The 27215-nt window shown below is 50.2% G+C and overlaps 1 protein-coding gene across 12 annotated transcripts in view; it reads right to left on the bottom strand.

Moving 5' to 3' along the window:
* Positions 1 to 27215, bottom strand: part of CASZ1 (castor zinc finger 1) — a 195389-nt gene that overhangs the window by 31216 nt on the left and 136958 nt on the right. For all 12 annotated transcript variants that reach the window (XM_018920312.3, XM_050982594.1, XM_018920310.3 and 9 more), the window contains 4 exons: positions 14885 to 15451; positions 7360 to 8200; positions 4505 to 4573; positions 65 to 155 (listed from right to left, as the gene is read on the bottom strand). In XM_018920312.3, the coding sequence (XP_018775857.2) occupies positions 65 to 155; positions 4505 to 4573; positions 7360 to 8200; positions 14885 to 15451 (1568 nt within the window). The remainder of the gene's footprint in view (positions 1 to 64; positions 156 to 4504; positions 4574 to 7359; positions 8201 to 14884; positions 15452 to 27215) is intronic.

Raw genomic sequence — 27215 nt, forward strand, 5'->3', positions numbered from 1 at the left:
AGGAAAGCACGGGAGGACGCGCACTCCCCCGTGCTGCGTGCTGCTGCTCTGAGCGTTGCTCTACCTGGTAGTTGCACTCGGGGTCGAGGCAGTGGTAATGTTCTCTGTACTGGTAGGCGCAGTGTATGTGTCCACAGTGCTGACTGCCAGAGAACCTGCAAACAGGAGAGAGGGAGAGACAATAAACCACTGTCCTGGCAGCAATGCCTGTAAGCAAAGTACAAATAAACTAAGTCCTGTTCCTGCCTTTAGCTCACATGTTTATGGCATTAAACCCCACCTCCTTTATCCCTTCCAAGGATGGTGACCCTTGTGCCTTCCCTTGCTTATTTGTCACTATTTAAAGGTGCTTCTTGAGCCGGATCACTCAGGTCCTGTACATCCCTAATCTGTCTTTCCCCTTGAAATTCATTTCCGTTATCTAAGTTGTTTACTTGGGGAAGCATAAGGAAGGAGGGTTCCTAGAATTAAACACCACACAATTCTAGAATAGAGTTTACATACCACACCAGCAAGTTTCAGAAACCTCCCATGACAGAAGGAGACAAATAAATGTGGATTCTAAATTTTAAGTATAAGCCCACCTAGTAGGATATCAGAAAAACTGCATGTAGCAAAGTTGAAACTCCTGACGTACAGGGTGGCAAAAAGGACCAGAAAGACAGAAATGTCGTGTAATACCTATATACAGTCAGTATGCAGAATTTATTGACTGACAGACACACCAGGAATTGGCACAAAGGGATGATCCAGTAATGGGGTAATCAGTGCAATGAACTCCCTTGTGTATATTCTAGAGGACCCTAGAAGAGCTTGAAAGGGAAAAGCAGTGGAGAGAAGGGGACTCAGAGGGGAAACATTCAAAGATAAAGTACCATCTGCTCAAAGGTTCCTCAAAGGTTCCTCACGTCACTTAAGTGCTAAACACAGCAGGAGTGCATATGATAAAGGGCATGGGAAAGAAATGAGGAAGGGCAACAGATAAAAAAGGAAAATGAGAGGAGTGAGGGTGTCCTGGGGCAACTGAGGAATGGGGCAGGAGCAGGGAAGATTACAGATCATAGTAAGGTGAGGTAATGTGAGGCTATGGGATAGAAAAAGTCTAGATGAAAAGCGATACTAAATAAGCCATTTCTGAAGCACAGTAAAGAGGAGGTCAACTGTGGAGACAGCAGGGCCTCTAGGAGATGGAAAGGGGACTTAATTGACAGAAAAGATAGACGTTGCTAAAAAATTAAATGACTTCTTTGCCTCAGCATTCATAAAGGGAGACAGGGACAGATGCCAGGAGCAGACATGCCTTTCCCTGGGGAAGGAGAAGAAATACTGCAGGAAATCAGGATCACGTCAGAACAGGTGATTGAGAAACTAGAACAAACCTCAGCAGCAGAGAAGAAAGAAACCACAAGGCAAACAGCAGGGCTGGCTGCACAAACAAAGGTGTGGAACTGAGAGCAGAGGAAGAGATTCCTGCTCAACGCCTGGGTGACTGCTCGGCTTGTCCAGGGCAGCTGCCAGAGCCCCCGTGGCACTGACCAGGGACATGAGGGTCCACAGCACACGTAACCAACTGGTCCTGCTAGTCTAGGGCTTTATGTCAGCAGCACCACCAGCAGCTCTTCAAGGAAAGAAAGTGCCCTGTGGGAAGCTTCCTCTCTATTCCACTGATGTGATGGGGAAAAAAGAGAAAAGGGCTGTGCAGGGCTGGAGACCTCTGTGGTGCAGGCCAGGCAGAGAGGAGGATGATACAGACCTTGCTGACAAATACAAAGCAGTTCAAATTATTACCAAAAATGAGGATGCAAAGTGACCAGATATACTAGCTGGAGTAAAAGAAGGGCCAGGCACCAACAAGATCTGACTCCAGGACATGAGTTATTTGAAGCACCCTAGCAGGAATAACACATGGGCTCAGTTTTAAAATCAACAGCTAAACAAGTACTCCAGCACTTCCAACTCCTGTCCTCCTTACCATGTGCCACGGAAAGGTGTGTGTGGTGTCTACAGCACAGGAAGGGAGAAACAAGTGTTCCATCAGGCCGTGTGCTGGGGGAAGGAGGGAAGTGGCAAACCCAGCACAAAGGGGAAATTCTGCTCCTTCAGTGAGCAAGGCTGGGCTCCTAAAGGGTTATATTATCCTGTGTTTCTTCTGACACTTGAAACAGTTCAAAGCTATTAATTTTTAAAGCGCAGCATCTGTTTAGGTTTTTCATAACAGGAAAGCTTACACACACCACACACTTACATGCATACACACACACACATTAACATGCACACACTCCACAGTACATCCACACCCCCTGAACTTACTTGAACGTACCCACAATTTACCATGCACATGAACAGACACAAACACACACACCTGAAACAAGAAACTCACAGACCAGCTTATCACACTGATATACAAATCCAAACTCCTGAGTTGTCAATACATACACACAGATGCAATTGCACAAGAACAACCCACTCCCTCTTCCTTCACATTAATCGTTTCACCTTTTTTTTCTTTTGCCAGAAAGTCTTGATCTGGCAAGAGTTGATAAATAAATAATAATAAAAATAATAAATAAAGAAGTCAGCATGCTTAGAGAGTGTTTACAGACTCATTACTCTGTAACGATGATGTGAAAGAAGAAAAAAAAACCCACCCCAATTACAAGGGGGGAGGAAACCCACACAGAAATAAATATTTAAGCAAGTGCTGCCAGAAGCACCATCTGCTGAGGCACTAATAATAATAATAATAATTTTTTCTGTGGTCTTTTTTTTTTTAATTATAAATATACAGGGAGGAGGAGGGGGAAAAACAACCCATCCCAAACTAGCTAAGTAAGAGGTTTTGTTTTGTTGTGTGAGAGAATGGATTATCCCTGGGCAGCTTTTGGCAGTGGCTTTGGCAAACTCATTAAGCTAATTATGCAGTACAGACATAAGAGTGCTGTGTCTCTTCTCCCCCCACCCCTTGATTTTAAGGCTTTAAACTGTTTTTTTAAATGTGTGTAAATTGAAGGGAAGTGGCTGTGCTGGCAACGGGTGGCTTGTGGAGCCTTTTAAGCAGGATGTGGTGTCCCTGAGGTAGCTCACAATCCTCTCTCAGCTACCTGCCTGACCCAGGGAAAGGGGCTTGCACAGCTCCAAAAGCAGTGGATGTGGCTGAAGTGTTTACAGTTCTCTACTTGAGAGGGGAATGGGGGACAGAAAGGTGCCACCTCCTCTCCCACTGCAATTCCTACAATTCCTGCAATCTCAGAAATAAAAGGATGCTGCTCCTTCTGGACCTGGGATAAGGGTAAACAAACACAGCACATGAGCTTAAACACCTGCTTTTCTTCCTATATTCTATATATTCAACTACTGTACCGTCCCTCGAGGCAGTCAATTCCCACATGCACTTGAGGCATTGCTGCTTGAGGAGCTGCCTGTGGTGGCACAACTGCCCTCTCTTCCCATGGGGTTTTCTGCCCCCTTCTCCTACATCTGGGATTTGGGCAAAAGGGAGGAAATTAAGTCACCTGTCGTTCCACTCTTGAGCTCGGAGAGTGCTGTTCCCACTCTTTTTCCCTGCCAAAATGCTCCCTTTACTTTCCTAGCAGCTGACTGTCTCCCACAAGGAGACTCCCTGTGGGCTCTGGTAAGGTAGGAAAGCACAGTACACACTCCCTTCCCCTTTCATTAATAAGTGCCCAAGTGCTGCTGGGAGTAAACCCTGCCATTTTTTCCCTGGAGAGAAGCATTTGCTTGCTTCCCTGGTGTCTGTCTGGGTATAAGGGGCTTTTGTTGGGAGCCTTCTCACATTACCCATGGAGGATTCGACCGGCTGGGGGCAGAGCCTGATGGACCCTTTATGCCATGAGCTCTAAACCGGCAGGTGTTATGCAATCATCTCCTCTGTTCCTCTGGCTCTGGTGGCATTACTCACTTTGTCCCACCACAACAGCCTTGGGCTTCCTCTCAGCTTCACTGTCCTGACCTTAGCATGCCCACAGCTGTGGTAAGGTGCCCTACTCTGCACCTGATTCCATGAGGATTTATCAAAAAAATGAGCTGCAAAAGTTTTCTAAGATAAACATCCCATATTAATGCCAAGAGCTCCCTAAACTCAAGTCATTTGTGAATCTCTCTGGCCTAGATTCTCAGAGCTGAGATGCTCTCTGCTTGCCTCCTGCAGACATGGTAGGGGAAAAAGGCAGTGGACAGAAAGAACAACAGCCAAGAGCCAGAACTCCCATTTAAATCCTGGGCTTCTTCAGTGAAGCAGTTTTCCACTATTTGTCACAAAGTCGAACAGCTCCAGGGAGCAAAGCCTGCTCTTGGCGTGACTGTGTACCTCTCACAGCTACTGCTCTCCCAGGCAGGGGGACGGAGCAAGTACAGATGACATGGCAAATGGAAGTGCCAATGTCTGGCTTAAACACTTGATCCAGACAAGACCTTGTCTCTCCCACCACCTCTCCATCTTCTTACTCCCAGTCCTCTCCCCAGCAAAGTCAAAAGTTTTGCCTACCTGGCAATATACTTCTGGTAAATATTTACGTCTTCGCTGACGGCTGGTTTGTCAGTGGGTAATCCATTCCTAATGGGAGACACAGAGGGCAGAGCTGGTTAGCAGGAACAGGGCACAGCTTAAACTCCTTGTTTCTCTCACACACCGCTGACAGATCAGGAGAGAGGGCCCAGGGAAGGGTACCAGCAAAGACATCCATAAGTTTCAATTCCCTCCCCTTTACTCTTCAAATCCTGTACCTTCTTTTCCCAGCAAAAGGTAGACATAGGCTGTCTACCACCCTTCCTGCAGGTTCCCTCTTTGCAGGATTCAGAGCAGTTTGTTGGAGAAAGTGAGAATATCAACCGCAAAAACCGGTTTCTACAGAAAAAATGCCTATACAAATAAGTGATGGCCACACACAAACACCTCTCTGAGGCACCTGACAGTGCTGCCCTTGTGTGCACAGAAGCTTTGCCCCTGGCTCAGCTGCAGGAGAAGAGTCTCTCTCCCAGCCCCATTGTGAGCTATTGCCCATTTCCCTGTGGCCAGCAGCCCTGCTGCTCTGTGACCAGCACTGGAACAGTGGCTCCAGCCCCTGAATGGGGCCTTAAAATGCCTCTTTGGTTCATAGATACTCCAAAACTCTAACAGACAGATTATGTATTTTAATCAATCAGAAAACCACCCCAACTGTCACACAAACCTGGATTATTTTACATCGTTAGGAAGCAGATAAAAATAACATCCTTAGTGAATTCAGGAAGAGGGAAAATTAGATGCAGGGTCAGACTCCAGCCTACCCAAGAGATAGGGCCATCCCAATGCACCTCCAGACAGGCTGCACACCATCCTCTTTGTGTGCTTTGCCCGTGCCCAGCCTCCACTCAGCCTCCTTGCAGCTCTGCACCCTGGTTTAAACAAGGACACTTTCTCACAGAGCTCACTTGAAGGTAGACGAGTTCAGGGCAGGTTAACGGCATTGGATCCAAGAGAGTTTAAACCCATGGCAAGGGTGTATGTGCAGATGTGTGAGAGGAAAGGGTAATTCCTGCCAGGGTATTGAACCCAGTGGGGACTGGGAATGGGAAGCCACGGCCCAGATACCGCAGTCAGCACTTCCTTCACCAGCACAGTTAATGGGCTGCTGCCTTTTATCATGGAAGCCTCTATCTAGTGAGTAGCCTGAAGGAGAAGGGACCAGAGCCCATTCTGTGCTGCAATGTGGGATCAGGACACAGGAAGTGCCAGGTGTAAGGCCATGGCCACCTCCATTCCAGCTGCAGCCCCATCATGATGCCCTGGCTGAGGAAGTCCTGTGGCCAGAGGAAGGCTCACCATGGTGCTGGCAAACCACATCTGGCAAGAGGTGGGAAAACAAGCAAGAGAAAGAAAAACAAACTAGGATCCCAGTGCAACACCACAGCAGATAAGAGGCTTGCATATCTTGCTTGTGCCTTTAGGCACAGCTCTAGGATGGCAATTGAGCCCCAGGCAGCTGAATGTTCTCAAGACACTTCAGGCACAGAGTCTCGGAGCAAGTCACCCATCACAACAGGGCGCTGAGTCTACAGGAGTATTTACACCTCTGTGTTTTTAAGTAATAGGAGTCCCTGCCTGTCATCTGTAGCACATACAGCTTCATCCTGAGCAGACCCTGAGCATCCTGAGCAGATGCAGATGTTAATAATCCTCTATCCTTTCCCATACACCTTTACCATGGAGCTCCCCATCTGTCTGCAAGCAGGTGATAAACGACCATTTCACATGGAAGACAGGTATCGTTACATGGCTCTGCCTTCCACATGGGAAAACAGGGAAAGTGGGCGATGCAGACTTTGTTGGGACTGCAAAGAACATTCAAGCAAGCTCAAGGCCTCCTATGTCCACATACCAAACACGAAACAGCCTTTTTAATCATCAGAGGACCAGGCAGTAGGGTGTGTGTGATGGCACAGGGGGCGGGACAGAAGGCCCTGGACTTACTACAAATGACCCCATGGATTCACAGCTCACAACAGCCCAGATTCACAGGGAGAAACAAGTAAACCCAAACCATGACAAGAAAGCAGAGAAGTCTCTCCCTTCCTCCCTGCTGCAGCCTGACATAAATATGTGTCTCTTCTACAGCTCCCATCTCTGGAAGGCACATTAAAAAGTAATCCAAGGTTTGGCAAGACCTTCAGATAGCTCCGTTCGGTCAATGGCATCACTGCAGAGACTGCTGGCAATGTATGTGCAGGAGGTTATTAGTGGTAATTGGGCTAATGAGTTTGCCCAGTCTGAGGGGTAATTGAATCACCTCTATTTGTGTAAGCAAATTGAGAAGACACAGGCCTGGCCCCACAGAAGTAGGTATATGCCTAACTCCTAAGGAAATTTATGGGAATTAGGCACCAAAATGTCTTCTGACTTCTGGGGCAAACAAAAAGCCCCGTCTCGCTAACAGTAAAGTCGGCAGAGTCACGCCTTTTAGTTAAATGGAAACAAGAATCAGGTCCTCCTGCAGACACATCCAGATGCCTGGGAAACCAAAGGGAGAAGAAAATAAAGTAGTTCCAACCCTGACCTTAAGAGTGCTAGCAGCACCATGTTCCCTCCTCTTTCATTTTAACATATGAACTCAGGAGCTGTTGGACTCCAGATTCTTGGCTATAACTGCTGATGGCAGATCACAGCCTTAGTGCAGACCAGGTAAATAGAGATGAAAGGTATAAAAGAGGAGCAGACACTTTGACAGAGAGCAAAGAGAACCATCCTGTGAACAATGCAATATTTAACAGGCTAAGAACTTGGAATTGCCCACTGAACCACACACAGACTTATGGTATGATCCCCCACTAGTACTTAGGTAAGAAAAGTGGGAGTACACTTACTTTACTGTCGAGACTGTTCCAGTTGTGATGGAGTCTGTCTTGGAGAAAGTTGATTTCAGGTACTCAGGAGTGTTGAATGGCAATGAGATGGACTGCTCTGGCCCGGCCACAGGAGTGCTGCTGGGGGTACTGGTGAGGGAAGCAGGGGCCAGGCTGGGGACTGGAGCTTTTACTGGAGTAAGCTTCTGAATGTTCCTCACATCATACTTGGAAGGCCGGCCTACCTTGCCTGTCTTGAAGGCGATGGCTCCTCCCATATCTGGGCTTCCTTCCCCAGGCTTGAAAAGGTGCAAGTACTTGACATTTTCTAGGTCATACTTGGAGGCCTTCTTGTAAGTGTTGCCATTTTGTGGCCTGATGCTCTCACCCGTCTTCAGCTTTTGAATGAAGAAGTCATATTTGGAGGCCCGTGACATCAGGCCCTGCATCTGGGAACTGCTCGGTGAGGGCAGTGGCAGGATAGTGGCTTTGGTCTCCGTCAGCATGGAGGCGTCTGGACCTGGCACACGAATGGGCTGTGCCAGCACTGAGGACGGCTCTTTCCCCAGCTTGGAGCCCAGCTCCTCAGATTTGGCCAAGTGCATGGGCCACGAGAGCTGCTCTCCAGCTTTCAGTTTGCGGATGTACTCCTCGTACTTGGAGAAGCGGGCTCGTTTGCTCATGGCATCTTCGCCGGGGAGGGAGGCAGCAGCCGCCGCGGCCTCTGAGGTAGCAGCGTTCAGCTTGTCGAAGCTGATCTTGCGGGCCAGCTCATCCCGCATGTTCTGGTCGTCGTAGCCGAACATGCCCAGGAACTCGTTCATGGTGGTGGCGGCGTAATCCCGCAGTGATGAAGCTTCCCCTGCAGCGAGACCAGAGGAGAGAGTCACACAAGGCACTGATTTTTCTTCTCCTCCCATACCAGCACTAGCAGTGGGGGGGGGAGGAAGGGGAGAGGGGAACATGATCTACTGACGTTTGGCTCACTTGTTAGGTTTTATGACTCTTAAATTAATTTGTTTAAAAAAAAAAGTAATTAATACTGGGGTAAAATAAAAAGAGTTCATCAATGCCAGGAAAATCAATTTCCTAAATGTTCTAGCCGATGGCTTTTCAGTACATTAAACAAAGTTTCATAAATGTCTCTGCACTCTTGCCTTGGCCTAATATGAAGAAAAAGTAATTTTACTGGAAGTGAGACCAATGCCAATATGCCAAGGTTTGTACAGATCTGTCCTTGTGTATACTTGTGTATGGAAGGAGGTGCACAGAGGATAGATGGCAGCATGTGTAAGGGGGAAAACCCATGTGAAAATGCTGTCTGTGTTGGTGAAGAGCAAGCAGGGCTGAGAGCAGGCAGGACAGAATGTGTGAAATGGATAAGGGAGATGGGCAAGGCAATGTGTGGGGTGGAGCAGGAGGAGGGCAGGATAGAACAGTGCAGAGAGGAGGAAAGCAGCAGAGGTGGAGATGAATCAAGGCGGGGGAAGAGCAGCAAAGGCTGTGTGCACGAGAAACCTGGCAATGAGGAGTGCAGGAAGGAGAGCAGAAGGCAAGACAAAGACAGGACAGTTCCCCATCACTGTTGCAGTCCTTCCCTTCCTTGTCAGTTTTGTAAGGATTCACTCAGCTTTCTCTCTTCCACCTCAATTCCTGTAAATGGACAGCTACTACTTGCCATGTGGAAAAGGGCCACAGTCCAGTGAATGCTATGGAAACCTACAGGCAGCCCCTCAAGCAGCCAGGAAGAGCTTCCAGTAACACCAGGAAAGGGGAAAGTCCACACAGGTGAAAAATAGGATTAGCCTTCTCTCCATCAGGATTTAGACTGAGGAGAGAAAGCTGTTGTCCTGATGTGGGCTCCAGGGAGGGGGAGAAAGCCAGTGCTCTGGAGCATGGGCTGGGGAAGGGGCAGGAAGGGGTTAGTTTCACAGAGCTTGATTAAAGGGAGGAAGAATGAGCAAAAGCTGTCCTTCCTTGGGTCTCTCCCTCCCTTCTTCCCTCCCCTACTCCCTCAGGCAGTTTCACAGCCCACCATGATGGGAAGAACACACATCTGGAGGTCACCCAATATCAGTGTAAAGGAGGAAATAAAGACTGCTCTGATGCACCGGCTCGGCCTCGTTTAGGCTTCAGCCTGACACTGCGCTCCTCCTCCTCTCCCTCTTGCTTTCTACTGCAGAGTAAAGATTTACTGTGTGCGGGAGTCCTTCAAACCTCCCTCATCATCTTTACTCAACACTTGCTCTGGCTCTAATGGGCAAGCACATTCCTTCCCAGGCAGCCAGCACAGGGAGGTACATTGGCAGCAGAAGGAAAGCTCTGGGCATTGGGTCCCACTCAAAACAAAGCCTTGAAACACAGTGGAAAAGGAAGGCACCAAGACACTGCCACAGAAAAGGTCATCAGATCTAAAAGATTCCTAAGATGTGGGGAATCTGACAGCCAGGGATGCCACTTGCACAGGCAGGCACGTACACGAGAGCACCAAGAGCCTGTCAATGAGCACAGTCGAAGTTCAATAGCCATCAGCTCCCACAAATCAGTTTTCACAGGATTCTATGGAGGAAAAGACTGCCTGTGACGGGCACTAAATGGGCAAGACCATGAAGGTCACATTCCTGCTCCAGGATTGCCTGGAATAGCTGTTTCACTGCAGCAGAAGTGCTGCTACACTGGTTCCCTGCCTACGTGGTTCTGGGGGAAGGCGATGTGAAGAACACGCCCAGAGCCTGCAAGGCAAGGGACAAAGCCACACCTGCTGGGATCTGGTTTAGCCCAAAACGACCTTCCAGTTCCAGGCACTTAAGCCCAGCATTCTGCATGGGATTTGGGATGCCTGACTCCAGAATAAACTCCCTGTTAGTCAAAGAATAGGTGGCAATGGCCCTGCAGTGTCAGGCTCAGGGCATAGCACAACCTCATGGGTTGGTATTAATCTTACAGGATGTTAAATTCAGAACTATTTCTCACTGGGTCCAGCAACAAGACTTGTCTGAAGGTCAACTTTGTCTTTCACACACAGCATATTCAAAAATTTCATTCTGCTTTAAAGCAGTTTTCCTCTTCACCTCTTTTTTTTCTTTTCCCCACTTCCATTTCAGTGTAACCCTATGATCCAGGAGAAGAGAATGAACCCATGAAATCCCTACTGGGTCTAACAATTTCCTGTTTCTGTTAAATCTGCTTTCCCTGTTCTGCTTTTCCTTTCTTTTTGGACCAGTAAAACAACCCCCAGCTTTGCTCACAATGCCCTGATATCCAAGCACTACGCAGAAAAACTCTAGCCAGCCTGTGTCAAGCTGCAAGAGGAAAAAGAGTACCACACTAAGGATCTGATACAAAATGAAACCATTAAATGTGGTTTCTGCTAGCTTTAGCCACTGCCCTGAAAGCCAGTGTGCCCCATCTTTGGTACCACGTGGCTGTACCTCAACTGGTGTAAACAGTTAGATGCAAAATCCAATGCAATGGGAAAGGGGAAGGGGGGTGGTCCAGAACTACTTCTGAGCTTTGTGAAGTCTGAGTTCAGCTTTCACTGTCATGGATTTAATCCCAAAACCCACCTTGAATTCTGCTTTTCCTTTGCTCAGATTTGGTTCCAGATGATCACAACACCCTCCCTGCTTTGCTGGTGTTAATCATCTTTCCTCACCCACATTTCTCAAACGCTGTGGCCAGTTCCCACTGCTCACTGCCACAAACTGCAGCTCCACTCATCCAGCCCAAGCCCAACACATCCCCCGAAGTTAAGACAACCTGCATTTAATTGCTCAGGCACCTAACATGAAGGACAGAGGCTCCTCCAGTGGAAGCACCCTGCTACAGAAGGGAGCTGGCTCACCAGAAGGATCGTTTGAGTTTCAGCCACCTCACTTCACATACACTTTCAGACAACGGTGAAGAGGTAATTGATATTACCTAACTGACAGAAAACCTTCCTCATTTCCACCAGCAGACAAAAACAAAACAGGACAACCGTTGGGAAACACTCCCTGTGAGGACTCCTGGAAGTCACAGGAAGCATTATCCCTGTGTCTTCCTCCCCCTTCCCTGTACTGCATTTTCCTCTCCTTTCCGTATGATAATAAAGGGCTCCCTCTCCCCTTGTCGCTGCTCTCCATTTGTGGGCATTGCCAAAGAGCAGAGATCTGTGTGTCTCAGAGCAGCTATCATATCACAAAGGATCCGAAGCTAGCAAAAAAGGCGCTAAAAATAGCCTGCAGCAGCACACTATATATGGAAGGAAAAGCAAAACAGCCCAAATGGAGTGCAAGGTCTGGATACTGGGGGATGGGACAACCCAGCCAGGGCTTTGTCCTTTATTCTGCTTGGGAGGGAAAATACGTAGACCTGGGGGATACAGGATGATGAGCAAGAAACTGGCACTTGGTGTGTATGCTCTCTTAAGTGAAGTATCCCCAGGAAATTAGGAAGAGAAAACTCTCCTGACTGAAAACAGGGCCAATGAATATTCCAAGAGACGTAGCCAAGAAGCTAAGAAAAGAAAGGCAGATCCAAAAGCTTGCACAGGGGGAAGCTCCTACTCCAACTGCTTTAGCCCACTATGTAACAGACAAAGTGAAGAACATGTGTAGGAAAATCTGCCTGGGTATGTGTGCGTCAGTGAGCAATTGTGGAAAGGGATCTGTGTCAGAGACTGCACCGAGAAATCTCACTGCTATATATAAATGTGCACAGAGAAGCATGGGCCGGTCAGTGGGCAAGAGAGGGTGCCTGAGTGGATGAAGAAACATATCTGCACATCCAGATCAGCTTCTGACAGCTGTCCCCTGGCAGACATCAGCCTTGTGACTCCTGAGCGTGCTTCCCAGGTGGACCAGGGAGGAGGCACACGGGGCAAGACTGAGCACCAACTCCTTAGTCTTGTTTTTCCCAGGGGAGGCTGGAAAAGAAACTCCATCTTGTTTCAAAGCATGAGGCTTGAAGAGCATTGACCGAGTCTCTGTGAACTTCTGCCTAATGCACAACAAGCCTTCCTGTCAGCCCGGAAGGACACAAAGGTGGCCAGGATTTGGCAACAGACCACGAGAGGCACTGGTGGAAGACATGGGCACTAGCTGAATCCCCAGAAAGTGAACAATATGTGTACACACACACCAGGACCCTGGGAAGTAGGAACCCTTCTCATCCCCATATAATTAGGATCACTTTTCCCACTGACCAAGAAAGCCTGTTAGATGTGGGATTTGGTTTTCTGTGTGGCTCCTGCTTTTCACACAAGCTTCCAGCCGAGCCTAGTATGGGCTCAGCTTTAAACACTGCTCAGCACTGTCAGCCCTGCACCCTCTATTCTCATGGGGAGCAAGTGGTGCTCACGGGGAGGGCAGCATCTGATTCCTGCGACCCCCAGCTCCCACCAAAAAAATTCCTCCTTTTTGACAGAGGAAATTCCAAATCTCACTGGAATAAATTTAGATCACACTCAGTAACATCAGGTGTTGAGAGGACTTGGTGATGAACAGCTGAAAATTCATTTCCTGAACACTGACAGAAAAAGTAAAGGAAAATAACTTTGTCCTTTCTAAGGCAAGGGATGTTTCTTGTGCTTTCAGGGAAATGTTGCAAATGACATTTATAACAAGGTTCTTGAAGCAGACGCTCAAGACACAGCAGCATGTCTGTTAGCAAGTCAAATCCCACGTGGTTCTATATGTAAACTGGACACCTCACGTGCCATTACCTGCCTTCGACATAAATGAAGCTTCAGCTACCCCCCCTTCCCAAACAGTTACCCATTTTTGCATAATCCTTTGACAATACAGCCTTGCAAAGGTATTTTACTTAAATCTCTTCCCCCAGTGAGAAACCTCAGCTTCTTTTCATTTTCCCTAGTTTGGGAACATTTTTTTTTTTTACATTTAAGTTCCCCTCCTTTTAGTTTTTATAGCAAATAAAAGCTGCAGATGGTGAGGTGGGGTGGAGTGGTGTGAATTAAAACAAACTAAACCAGAGTCCAGGCACAATCACCTTGTGTCTGGGAACGACAAGGGCTTTCCTATCAAAGGAAACTGAAGGTCACACTTTCCCTCATTGATCTTGCAATGTTTGTTAATTACTCTGTCACTGATGTGGCGAAGGATAATTAAACAGCTCTGTTTATATCTTATATGCATAATTATGTGCGCTGCCACTGAACTCGTGAAGACTAGAGAATGTGCCTCTCCAGAAGGGGAACGGACAGACGGAGATGAGTTTCAGCTGCATTATTAACAGGAGGAGGAAAACATGCGCACACACAAAAGGAGGAAAGTTTGATGGATTTACAAAGTGCTGAGATCAGGGGAGGGGTGGGTGCAGGTGGAGCAGATTAGGGGAAGATCTTTCAATTACAGATCCAGCCCAGCCGAGTGACAAATGGGGAGGGAGCTGCTCTGCCCTAACAGAGAGAATTCAATTCACCCAAAGCTTTTATCAAGGCTTAGCACTCATACACCCCCTCAAATCAATCTGGGGGAAACCTGAGTATCAGAAAGGGAGCAAGAAAGTCATCTGAGGCTTTCCCCAACATCTCTTGTTGAATTCAGCTTTTGAATGAACCAAAGAAATGAAGCAGAAGCAATCTGAAAATAGGAAACACAGAGCCAGAGGAAGAACACACGAGATGGTGGGGGAAACTTTGGTTTGGGAGTGGCATTCTCAGCAACTTGATCCGGAGCTCAGGGTGGGCAAAGCTCAAGGACTGGGCCCCTCGAGAGGGGAAGCAACACCTCGACACGAGCATCACCTCAGCCCCTCCGCCCGGCGGCGGCACCACAGAGCAGCAAGAAGGGATCGTGACATTCACTGTTGGGCGCCTCTGCAGGGACCATCCCAGCCTTGCCCTGGCTCAGTTCAGCCTCCCACAGGCTCCCCCCGATCCGGCCCAGTCCCTGGAGGAACACCTCGACGGCCATTCCTTCCAGAACCTTCATCCCATCCCTGGGGGCCGCCCCATCCCGCCCTCTGCTCACCCGAGCTCCCGCAGGTCGGGGCTCAGCATCGGGAGCTGTGGAAGAGGCAGCCCTGCCAGAGTTCTTGACCCTCTCCCAGCTCGTCCTGGGCCTTCTGCAGGCAGTAATTACTGATCAAGGTGCCACGTGTGGCCATGAGGGTGGTTAGATAACTTATCCAGCCCATGTGTGGACGTCCTGCAGGATCCACCTGGGATTTGTCACAGGACAAATCTCTGCTTCTCTTTGGTTTCATGGGAATACAAGACCAGGAAACCAGCACCCATCACAGCTATGGCCATCTGAGTGGTGTGAAGGAGTCTGGAGGGTGAGATTTGCCTTTCCCAGGGATTTGTGGTCTGGAAAGAACTATCCAGCCACGTCCACCCTCACACCACCCTTCTTGGGAAGGGGAGGCTAAGCCAGAAGCAAACTCCGTATGGTCCCAAGAGCAAAATGACAGGCCTCTGCAAGGGACTCGGAGCTGTCACCCTTCCCCTGGGCTGCCAGGTGCTGCAGGACCTGCCATGGACACAGAAAATGGAACTCTGAAGCTGCCCCATGTCAGGAAATGGAGGGGACAGAGGGCTTACCTGAGGTGGTTCCTGCCCCCAGCTTGGAGCCTGGTTCGCCACTGGAGGACCGGTAGGCATCGTCCTTTGCTGGCCCATCTGAATCCCTGTCATCCAAGAAGTTGCCATCCTGTGAGCCCCTCAGAGCGTCTGCCTCGTCCCCATTATCTTCCTCGTCGCTGCAGCCCTTGGGCTGCACCATGTAAACCCCTTCAGGGGGCACCTCTGTGCTCTCGGTGTTCTTACATTCCTTGCCCTCTGCTCGCCCCAGCAAGGGCTCCTCATTGTACTCCCCGTTCACCCACTTCTCGATCACCTCCCTCCTTTTGTCCTCCTCGATCTTCTGCATGGAGCTGAGTCCATCTGAAAACTCTGTCCCCAGCTCTTTGGTCCCAGGCTGGGGCAGGTCCTTGTTGCTGCTCTCCTGCTGTGGCCCCTTGTCCGCACGTGCCTGCTCAGCTCCCCCGTGGTCAAAGACGACTTGGCGGCTCAGCTTGGCACAGATGGCATTTAGCTTCAGGCCGCCTTTGCGCTTGGCAGCCATTGCGGGTTTTCCTGAGGCTGCGTCAGTGCATATAGTTCTTTCAGCTAGGAAGAGAGAGGAGAAAGAAGCAAGGAAGGGCATTAGTGGGATCAGACAACTTGAACCCAAACAGCAAAAGGAATGTGCCAGCCCACTGGGCTTTCAGGCATGGCCAGTCTCATCCTTGGAAAGGTGGAGCTATTATTTGCTTCCTAAGCTCTGAGTGGAAGCCCAAACAGAAGAGCTTGGCGAGAAGCATCCTCTGAATCTGCTGGGACCAAAATATGCCACTGGCCACAAGAAATTTGCGCTGGTTCAGAACAGGCTTTGAAAGACCCCAGACATCCCAGGCAGGTGAGCGTGGCACCAGCCTTTGCTCCTGGCTGAGGCAGGGTAGGAGTTTGTTAAAAGCCTGGATTGCCCTCTCCTTCAGAGTGCAGCACCACCTGCTTTAGGTGCCTCCCTCTATCCTGGATGTAGTGGGTAACAAAACCACACCAGTCAGCAACTGCACCCAAGCATCTCTAGCAAGGACAGCAGCTTCCCAAGCCTAACCCTATGGACAGTGAGGAATTCACCTAAAAGATTTTGTGCATAGTCTCAGAGAAGAGAAGCAGTATGCACCTAAAAGAACCAGTATGGAGGACAGGAGCCCTGGCAAAGTGTGTGTGCTGGAGCACCACAACTAGACTGGTGTGTCCCAGTAGTATGGAGAAAATCACTGTGGGCTGGTACAGGCTGATCAGACCCCTTTGCCTGCTCACTCTCGCACACAGGAAATTCTGCTCTCATACTTCCCAGCACAATCAGCTAATTAGTGTGAGTTTGTTATTTTAATGTAGTTTATTCATATGTGACAGCTAGTAAAGGAGGGGTGAGAGAAGGTGGGGGGAGAGAGGAAGAAGGTAAGGTCTTAACTTCAAGGTCATGGAGAATCTTGAACTAAATGGTCTCTATCAGAGTCACTTGCATCAGTATTGCACCAACAATTAACAAGGTTCAATCCCAAGTAAAAGCAAAATAATTATTCTAAAGCAGTTGCATTGTCTCATTTCTCTCTTTATTTTTGATACCTCTGAGAGATGCCCAGACTAATCAGGGTTAAAGGACTGCAATGGGCACACAGCCTGGCTCTTCCCCCGGAGCAGAGCCAAGGCAGACCCTGCCCTGCAATCCAAGGCTCAGGAAGAACACTCAATAAAACACTTGCTGGTCACACAAGAGTTACTATAGGGATATGGTTGGAGGTGGAGGTCCCTCCAAAATGGGGTCTTGGATTTTACACTGTGCTGAAAGAGGGGCCAGTCACATGCAGAACAAACAGAACATGTCGCCAGACCTCAAATGATGAGAACGGGTTCCTCTACTGCACAGGACTCCCTCGTGGCAGCTCAGCTCACACCTCCCTGTCACCAGCACAGAGGTGCTGCTCCACAGAAGCACACTGAGATTAATCAGACCCCCTACAATGCACTCAGAAGCCACCGTGACAGCCCCTAATCCCGTAACATGACAGCCCAATACAAACAGACTGAAACTTTAGACCTGCTGTCCAACAGCCAGAGAGTGGCTGCTTAGCGTAAACTCCTGACAGCTTCAGACACGCTTCCCTGTCAAGGACTGCAAGAAAAATAACCCCCCGACAAATATATCAGCCCCCCACACAAAGGGAGGCAAAATGTACTCCTCCACTTTCCAAACGCACCCCCCGGCACTAACACCTACGTGCAATCATGCTTTCATGAAGGGAGAGCACACGATGCTCCCAAACACGTACCTCCCCATCCAGAAATTACAGCTGTTCAAAGAGCTCTGTGTATGCACTGGCACACTCCGTAAACACAGTCCTACATGTACAGGTTAAGAAGTCCCATCTCCCCAAAATGCATTCCTGTGCCTTCCCCCATGCATTCCTTTTTTCACACATTCCCCAACACAAGCCTGCAGCCCTTGAACATACAGATGGGCACAGGCAGATGCCCACAAAACTGCAAGTCTTTATTTGCTGGCACCTTCCCTTCCAATTGCATTCCCACTATTTAGGGCACAAAGTGAAGGCTGATCCTATGTCCAACTGGTACCACAGAGGGAATCTCAGGAGGCTGCTGTGAGCTCCAAGTGGAGCCTGGCCAGGACACCTACAGCTCACGCCTGTGGGCTCAGGCCAAGGGCCTGGAGAGCCCCGCTGGCTGCAGGTGGCTGGGACGGAGCCTCCGTGCGGTGCCTGCCCGGGGCCAGGGCGCTGGGTCAGCACGGGATCACCAGCCTCTCTCCACAGCACTGCCTGGTGATTCCCTGCCCATGATCTCACGATAGCCAGCCCTACTTAACTGGTGAGATCAGCACCGCTCGCAGCTGGAGATAACTGGGAGGCACACACTCGGCAGCCCAAATCCTCACTGCCCTACCCCTTTCTGCCAGGAAGGCAGATCCCATTATTCTGGTCTGGAGGTGAGCAGCCAAGTGTGTGCACCAGCTGGCAAATGAATATATAAATATTTATTCAAAGGAAAAGAGGAACAGACGTTCCTGAGGCTGCACTTGCTGCGTATGCAGCAATTCCAGGGAGCCTGCAACTTGTCTTCCATTCCTGCTCTGCCTCTTTCCATCTCACACACCCTGGCTTTGCCCCTCTACCTCTCCAGCTTCTGCCTCCCAGCTCCTGCCCTGCCCCTTGGCATCCTTCCTTTCCCTTCTTTTGTTCGGGTTTTTTTCTCTCTAACATTTTGAGAATCTTTTCCTAAAGTTTAAGCTAAAAATAAAGCAAGTTCTGAAAACATGCCACTTCCCTGATCTTCAGAACTAACCCTCCCAGAGACCTTCCTGGAATGGCATTTGCTCTGAAATACCAGGGCTCTATATCTCACCTATTCCAATATAGGTGGAAATCAAAACCTCCAGCTTCTCCTGCCAACCTTGAAACCACCTCTTTCCAAGTCTGGACACATTTTGTCTTTTCATTCCCTTACTTTCTTGTCTATGGAATGGGAGGCAGATTCCTGTTCCCTTCTTTTAGGCTGTCAAGTCCACGAGCAGAAGGGAAACCCTTCTTACAGAGAAATGCTGAGCATGAGCCTCAGGTTGGAGGAGACCAGAGCACCTGTGTTTCATTCTCTCGGGCAGAGGGAGAGAAGATGAGCTGTTGGATGAGGGATCCTTGCATCTGCCCAAGGTCAGGACTGCCAGATCCCAGAAGCCAGGCAGAGGCACCCTCCCCCCAGACCGAGCTCCCCACCCCAAATCACTGTTTAAAGATTCCAGGCTAAGTAAACATCCCCCTTCATTTTCTTCGTCTAAATAGAAATGTTTTGATTTCACATCAATCTAAGGAAGCCATTTATAACCTGATCCTGTCACACGGACTTTTCATCTCTGCCCGGGACAAACTCTCCCACCAGCTCTATTTACACTGAGCACTTCCTCTGAAAACAATGCCACCGCGAGTTTACTCCTCTTTCCCCCTCTCCACACCCTTCGAAGAGGCACAGGCTCTTCCCTCCTCTGTACCCATCACTTTGGCATCTTGATGGCAATCCTCGCTTTGAAGGAAAGGCAGATCTTGCTGCAGCCAGGGCTGGCAGAGAGATGGACATAGCTGACCTCACCATTTTGCTGCCCTGTCAGCCCAGGCTGCTGCCCCTGCTTCACCCCCTGCCCTGGGTCCCCACGTGCTGCCAGCACCTCACACGCAGACCCTGTCTCTCTCCCTCCACGCAGCCCTGCAAGAGCTCACCCATCCACTCCGCAGTGCGGTGCTGCAAGCTGGGCACGGCTTAGCCCTGCCTCCCCCGGGGGAGAAAATGGGCTGTGGGGGACACTCGGCGTGCAGAACAAAAGGATCTGCAGCCTGGACAGAAATGGGCCATCCCAGCCAAGGGGCAAACTGCTACACAGATAAGTCCAGCTTTGCAGGAAGAGGAGGAGAGAGCCCAAGCCTGGCTTTAGCATGAGGCTAATGAAAACACACCCTGGCAGAGGGGAGGAAGGGTCCCAGCTGGAAAAAAGGGTGTACGGGAGCTGGATGAACCAGCTGGCATGGGTGGAGGGAAACAGCAGGAGCTTGCTGCTGTAGGAAGAGGCAGGGTGCAGGGCAGACCCCTGCCCCTGGGGCAGGAGGGCCCGTTCTGGGGGGAGAGGGTGCTGGCTGGGGAGGGACAGCGTTGTCACTTCACAAGGCTGGCTACGTCGAACAGATGGAGCTTTCATATTCCTACTGAAGAGTTTTAAGCCCAGCTGAGCAGCTCCGTTCAGGAGGGAGGTCCCACTGCCAGCTTTCCAGGAGCTGCAAGCTCTCATTCGATTAATTATTAACAGCATTATTTGGGGCGGGGAGGGGGAAGAAAGGAGGGCTGACATGCATGCACAGTCCTTTTCTTTTTTAACCACTGTGATGCAAACTTGACTGGAGAGACTCCAGTCTGCCCAATAGTCCCAAACAGGGAGGGCAGCATGGCTCGCTGGGGTGGGAGGTGAGGATGCTGCACACTGGAGCCTCTTCACACTTGAGCTGCAGTCCCTAAAATGGAGCCAAATCTTCACAGCAGAAGGCCAGTGGAGCACTGGGAACATGCTTCTAAGGAGCAGTGCCCTGGCACTGCCCAGCCACACGCTGGGAGGAGGCAGGGAAGGCAGCCAAGTGCTCAGCCCCTACCAGAAAATATTTTCCTTCCAGCATGAAGACCTATCTGTTACCCCAGGCAGGGCCAGGGCAAAGGCAGAACATCCCAGGCGTGCCCCACAATGTCTGAGAGTGGATTTAGTGCGTATTCTCCCCTCTTCAGTTTATCAATAAAACATTTTATTGCTTTTAGCCCAGGAAATGACCTTGGATTAGTGGATGCTGTCTGTTCTGGCTGACCTTGGGGAGTTCACAAAGGCTCTTTAACAACGTCCTCTGCCCTGGAAGCATGGATCCCGCCTGTGCGTGCCTGCAAGGAGCTGGGGAAAGCCCTCGGTGCGAGAGTCAGACGTGACAGGCTCCAGCTCAGCACTGGGCAGGCAGGAGAAGGAGAATCAAAGACGTGGGAGGGGAAACGAAGTGAGCAGCCAGGGTGTCCTTACCCAAGAGCTGCCAGCTTCACTCCCTGCTTTCCCACAGCCATGAGGGCTCTCCCCACACACCCCATCTATAAACCGGGAGGAAAGGCTGGGGACTCTGCTCTGCTCTCCACAGCCAGCGCCTGCCAGAGCACAGTCTGCCTGCAGTCCTCACTGCTTGACTTTCTCCTGCCCACCACGCTGGCATTTATAGACACACAAGGGTCTACCTTTCTCCCTATTTGCAGCTCCTGGAGAGCCGAACCCTGGTTCAGCCTTGGCCCAAAGGGGCAGAGAGCAGTGCCAGTTCCCTTCAGCAAGCCCAACCTTCCCTTTGCTCAACCTTCTCAGCTGCAGAGTTCAGCTGTGATTTCCTGGGGACAGCGCAGGGCAGGCACTGGGCAGTGAGTGACAGGATGGCTCGAGAGCAGGGGAAGCCATGGTATCCAGGGATGCTGGTGCCCTGCACTGGAGCTGCCAGCCGGATGGGCTGCTCCTGTTTCTCACCTGGCCATTTGGCTGCTCCCATGCTGCTGATGGGGCTTCTCTGGGAGCAGAGCTTATGAACACAGGGAGCCCCTCCTTTACCCAAACAGAAAACAGCCACAGCATCTCTGAGCAGTGTGTGTTTTCTGTGCAGGAGTGTAATTCTGAAAGGAGGGAATGGGACAGGAGAAACCAAGAGGAATTTTCCTCTCAGCGGAACAGACACTACCAGCGAAGAGTAGTGAGTGCTGAGCTGTAAGTCAGGGCCAGGTCCCTGCATGACCCAGGGCACAACCAGCCCCCCCTTACGCCACCCCCTCACTGCCCTCTCCCGACAACATAAAAGCCTCCCGTTTTAGCCATGTCCCCTCCCAGTGTCCCCTAGTACTGGACACAGAAGGTCCCCATCCTCTCCTGCAAACATCTCAACCCTTCCAGTGCCGCCCACAGAGAGAACCCCTCCTGGCACTGCAGACAGGACCCCCTCCCCAGTGCCTGCTCCCCACCCCAGGTGCCCGTCTCCTCCAGTCGCATCCTCCTGAAGAGCAAGCCCTAAAGTGTTAACGGCGATTGGTGAAATGGCACAGCAGATTGCTACAATAAATAATTTACTGATATTTATAAATATTCAAATCAGCAAGCTTCAGAAATTGAAAGGGGGGGACTCAGTTGACGGGGAGGAGGGATGTTTAGGGAGGGGAGGGGGGTCTGACATTAATTCCCAGGCTCTCCAAATTCACTCGAGAACAGTTTCTCATTTCAAACAAATATTAAATCTTTTGGTGTCAAGCCTCCAAAAATAAAATATCAAAGAGAAAGTCACCACCCCCTTGGTGGCCGATGCCTTGTCTGCCATGACTCTGGGTGCCCTGGGTGGCCCTGTCCTCTCAAACAGCCACTTACTGGGGGAATGGTGGCAGCCTGCACTGGCCAGGTGCGGGCTCTGGCAGGACCTCGCACACCCCCACCTCTAATGCAGCTCACCACAGCACCAACCACCAGCCAAGACAGGAATTCCCATTACTATTATCTACAAGCCCCTGCCTTCATCTTCCAGGAGGTTTTCTAAATCCCACTAGGAAGAAAGGGCTGCACGTTGGTGCAATGAAGATGGAGTCAGGACTCCCAGCTCTGCTTGGGAACATGGCTTTGTGACAGAAACTGAACAGGAGGTCAGGCTTTCACTCCTTACCTCTGGAATAGAATTTGGTTTTGGTGATTCAAGCTGGGGATTAAGAACCAGAAATGCTGGCTTCCAGCCTGGTTTCCAACCACAGCGTAGCTGTCAGTCTCCCCAGCTTTCTGTGCCTTAAGTTTCTGCATGCAGGGGAGGGGAGTGAGGACAATTACCTAGCAGTGAGCCCTACCCAGTGCTTTGGAGTCTCTGTATCAGCACTTTGTTTCACTGTGCTGGATCGTTACAGAGTCTTTTCCACCTCTGAGCATCCTACTGACCCCTTCGATGGCCACGGGAGATGATCCCATGTTTTTCCCTAGACCACCCCATTGGTAACACAAGGCTCCAGCATGGGGTGAACTTCCCCCAGATGAGTAATGGCTTTTCTAATGCACGGGCAGGCTGTCAGCTTCCCTACTCCCAGTGTTTTATGGGTTTAACTGAACGGCTCTGAACTCCCTAGTAAGAAATAAAGTTATCCCTCAGCGTCCCTTCTAAACATTTCACTCAGTGCAAACGGTGTTTAAGAAAAATGAGGACATATTTCTTCTTAAGGATGCAGTATCCCCCTTCAGAGGCCTAATTTATGCCATATATCACTGGCCAGGGAGAGAAAGGCAGTGCAGACCTCACACTAGGAGTGAGCTGGCCCTAGCACAGCCGCTCCTGCTGCAATGGTGCAATGGGCTGCAACTCAAAAAGTCCTCCAGAGTCCCTGCTGAAGAGCCGAGCTGGCTGGCAGGCAGCAGAGCAGGATGGACACCTTCAAATGCTCAGCACTGCGCTGCCTCCTCGGCTGCCGCATCCTGCCGCAAGCACCTCCTCACCTGCCCCACTGCAGCCCAGGGCAGCGCCCTTGTCCCCTCGGTGGCTGAACGGGGACAGCCTCCTGGCCCCTCTGACACTCCTTTCTCACCCACTGCTGACCTGCTCCACCAGCTCTTCACAGGCATTTGGCACAGCTGGTGGGGAAAGTGGTTCAACTTCGAGCAGGGACAGGACTAATCCTTCCTCACGGCTCTTTAGTAACGCACGTCTGAACCTTTTCCTAGGCAGATCTCAAAAATGACTCTAAATGTGCTTTGATCTTGTCTACCCCCAGCTTCCTCACTGAGAGAGCCACTCAGGGTCTGCTTCTCACCCGAGTGCCAAGGCAAAGTTCCTCATCTCTGCCCTTGCCTTGCTCTGCACTCATGTGCCCTGGAACCTCCAAAGGACAAGAAAAGAATGCCTTTCTGCATACAAGTATCACAGGAAGCTTCTACAATTAACAAAAGGAGCCGAGTGTAAAGAAGAGGGGAAAAAAGTGGGGAACAAAGTCAGGAATTCTGATTCTGCTACCCGCTCTGCTACTGTTCTTTCTCTTTGGGCAGGGCTCCCCTTCTGCCCTGGCTCCCCTTCATGGATCACTCACTGGGAAAGGATTTCTTGCCCAGCTTAGCGGGCCCAGTGCCTTTGCAATTTAGGTACTACCGCAAATCGAGTAACAGCAGAGGAAAAGCACTGATAGAGGACAGATTGAAGCTCAAAAGTCCCTTGTGTCCTGCAGCAAACTTCCTAGTTCATTTGTCAATGCAGGATCTTTGATAAGACATTTCAGCAGTTTCCTTTCTATGAAAACCTGCTCTCAGTGCTCCAACCCAATGCAGCGAGCAGGGTCTTGGGCTCCCCGGGCTGAGCAGCAGCTCCCTGGGAGCTTTCTGTCCTCACCATCTTTCTTTTAGATAACATAAAGCCAGGAGGATCAGCTTTTCTGATCTAGTTTCTCTTCCTTGTCTTATTTATTTGTTATTAATTTTTTAGTCCGGTTAAAAGGTTTACTATCCAGAGGAGCATAAGTAGCCTCACTCAGCCTAAGTAACTCTATAAATCAAGCAGAACTGCTAACATCTACATCACAATCCTGCAATCAATCTCCCCACAGGTTGTGAAGAAAACCAAGGGGAAAAAGACAAGTAAGGGAGAGTGAAGAGTAATTGCTCATCACCCTCAGGTCCCTGCAGGCTCCCTGTGGCCCTTAGAAAACTCCCTGTGAAGCCAGACGTGTTGTCGGGGAAACAAAATGCAAACACAGTGCCTAACTTCACCTCTCCATAGCCCAGAAGCACAGAGTGCTCCGGAGTGCTCGCAGGAGGAAACCGTGGATGCAGAGAGGGAGGGAAGGGGTGCTGGAAGCAGAGGGCTGGGAAAGCCTCTGGAGCAAAGCCTGCTACCTCATGTGGGAGCCAGCTGCCAAGGAATGAAGATGAGGCCAAGACATGAGCCGCCTGGAAACACTGCATAGACCCCTCTCTGATGGCTGAAGGAGTCAAGGCAAGGGGTGCAGGGGAACACAGAGGTGTGATGAAGAGGACACCAGACTTGGCAGCAAATACCTGACACTGGGGAAACAAAAAGGACCAGGGAGAGACAATAGATCTCTTAAAGGACAGATTCAGAAGGGAATTACTCAAAGTTTCATCAGTTCCTCTTGGTGACTGTCTTTAATGAGTGATTTTACAGAGAACCCGAAACTACCAAGACCCAAGTCAGGGAACACCAGCTCCCTGGTGTCAGGCTGGGCCCATCCCTAACCGAGGGCAGGGGTTAAGTGAGCCAGCTCCTAAAATAGGGTCCCTCTGACCTTTTGGTAGTTGGTCGGCAGTTTAAGAGCAATTTGCAATCCCTTTCAGCACTATTAAGCTCAGACCTAACAAAGAATGCAGGCTGCTAATTAACTGCAGTGGGAAGTCGGGAGCTAAATAGGAGTTGGGAGCGTGAATGCTTGTTGCACCAAGAAATGCAGGGCCAGAGAAAGTTCATTGCTGTGGTCTTTCAAGGTCCTGCAAAGTAAATCAGTGTGTCAGCCTGCAGGAGGTGAGTGAAACCTCAACAAGGGCTGCATACAAAGAGCAAACCAGAGCATCTCACCTTCCAGCTCTCTCCACAGCCCCTGGCTGCTGCCTGAGCTGTATGTGAGCGGGTTACTGCCCTGGGCTGGGTATGCAAAGGGGGCACTCAGTGCCCTGAGAGGTTTCTGGGATCCCCAAGTGGGGCTGAACTCTTTTGTGAATCCAGAGCAGGTACCCATTACACACCGTACTGGGAGCTCAAGGGCCCTCTGAATCCCTGAAGATGTCTGCGACCTGCAAATACTGTGCAGTGTGGTTAGGAGAAATGCTTCCATCCTGTTGGAAGGAATGATCAGGCCAGAGGAGAAAGAGTTCTGGTGTGAAAGCAGAGGGTCATGCCTGAGTTGTTAACTCAGCAGTCCTGTCAGAACAGCATGGGAGAGAAACCCATGGCTGGGCCATGTGGGCACTCACCCCATGCTTCCCAGTGCTCACACCACTCTAATTCCATGTCTTGCTTTTTGTTGCTCCTCCTTCTGGTCATTAGGGCTCATCTTCTTATCTCCTATGTCCTTGTGAGCCCGTCCATGTGCCTGTGCTATCACTGACTGCAAACACCCCTCCGTGGGAACACACACGTGTATAGAAACGTGGCCGTGCAAGGTACGCTATCACATGCAGAGGCACACACGACCCTGCACACAAACACACACAACTGTTTGCACATGGTAACGCACACCAGCCTGTGTAGCTGTGACTGTACAGGTGTCACATCTGCACGTTCATACATGTGCATACAGACACAGCACCTGCACCCGGCACGCACCTGGCTCCGCTCAGCCCCGCACACGCAGCCAGCACCCCCCAGAGCCCACAGCACCCAGGCAGAGCCCACAGCAGCCCCACGGGCAGCCAGCACAGGCAGCCGCCGGGGTGAGCAGAGCACCCGCGTGCACTCACGCCACGCACACGCTCCGCGTGAGCCCCACGCCGGATGCGGTTTGTTCTGCAGCCTGCAGTGACCAGACAGTGGACTCCCAGCTGGACCCTGCAGCCAGACTTGCAGCAGGGACAGACACATTCCCCATCCCACCAAAGAACCCCTCTGTACCCCCAGCCCATCTGCACCTCACACCTTAAGGCAAACAGAGCACCGGGGAATGTCTCATGGAGCTGACGTCCCAGCAGAGTATGTGTGCCGGGCAGGGGATCTCTCCCTCTCCCTCTCCCTCTCTCTCTTCCACTCGCATCTTTTCATGAACTCTATTTCTCTTTCCTTTCTGAAAACAACTGAGCTGTAAATACTGTTTAACCTTCTTCCCCCCTTCCCCCTCCCCTCCGCACTATAAAAACACAAATATGCCATAACTCAGCTGGCTCAGCCGCCGCGCCTCCAACATGCCCTGCTCCAGGCCTCTCAGGAAGGTCATAACAAACGACTTTCCGATTCAGTGCTCCTGAAATAATTTTGTGTATTAAAACCTGAATCTGCACTTTCTGGACCGAAAGCCTCTCTTAATTATGGCAAGCGTCCTTGGGATGGACAGTGATCCTTCACTACAGCACTGCTAACCAACCGGAGAGGCAGTGGCTCTGGCTCCCCACCACCACCTCCTCCCGCTGCCCCCTCCCACCACCACCCAACCCACAGCCCCCCTTGCTCCCTCGCCCCCCCGCCTTCCCTTTGCCCAATCTGTTTTCAAAGTGTGTCTGTCCTTTATTAAATTGTTTTCTTTTCCACATTATCAGTTGCCATGGAGACCTCATCTCTCGGATTATTTGAATTTCATTATATCTATTGATTTGGGAGCATTTCATCTTTTTTATTGTTTTTCTGTCAATTTTCAAAACGAATAACCATCTAATTTGCGTCAGTGCTGATTATGTTTGTCCCTCAATAGAGGTCGGCAGCTGCGTCGGGGAAACAAATCAATGGGAAACCATCATAAACCTCCCCAGTACAATCTCCAGGATATGTGGGTGACATTCCACGCCTGCGAGAAACACTCATCATATCCAAACTTCTCTCTTTCTTTTCTTTTTTCTTCTCCCCTTCTTTTTTTTTTTTTTTTTCGTTTTCCCCCTCACAGAGAGCTCTGCTGGTCAGTGGCAGGTACCATTTAAAATCATATTTATTTTACCCACAGATATGTACAATTTTGGGCACATCGCATTTTCAGACAGGGAGGGGACAAGGGTAAGAGAAGTGCAAAGGAATATTTTCTTTTTGTAGGAAAGAATGGAAGAAAAGAATGATGAGGGAAAGAAAAAGAGGAAAAGTAGATGGGGATTGCAAAT

Source organism: Serinus canaria, chromosome 21, assembly GCF_022539315.1.
Source record: "Serinus canaria isolate serCan28SL12 chromosome 21, serCan2020, whole genome shotgun sequence".
Taxonomy (NCBI): domain Eukaryota; kingdom Metazoa; phylum Chordata; class Aves; order Passeriformes; family Fringillidae; genus Serinus; species Serinus canaria.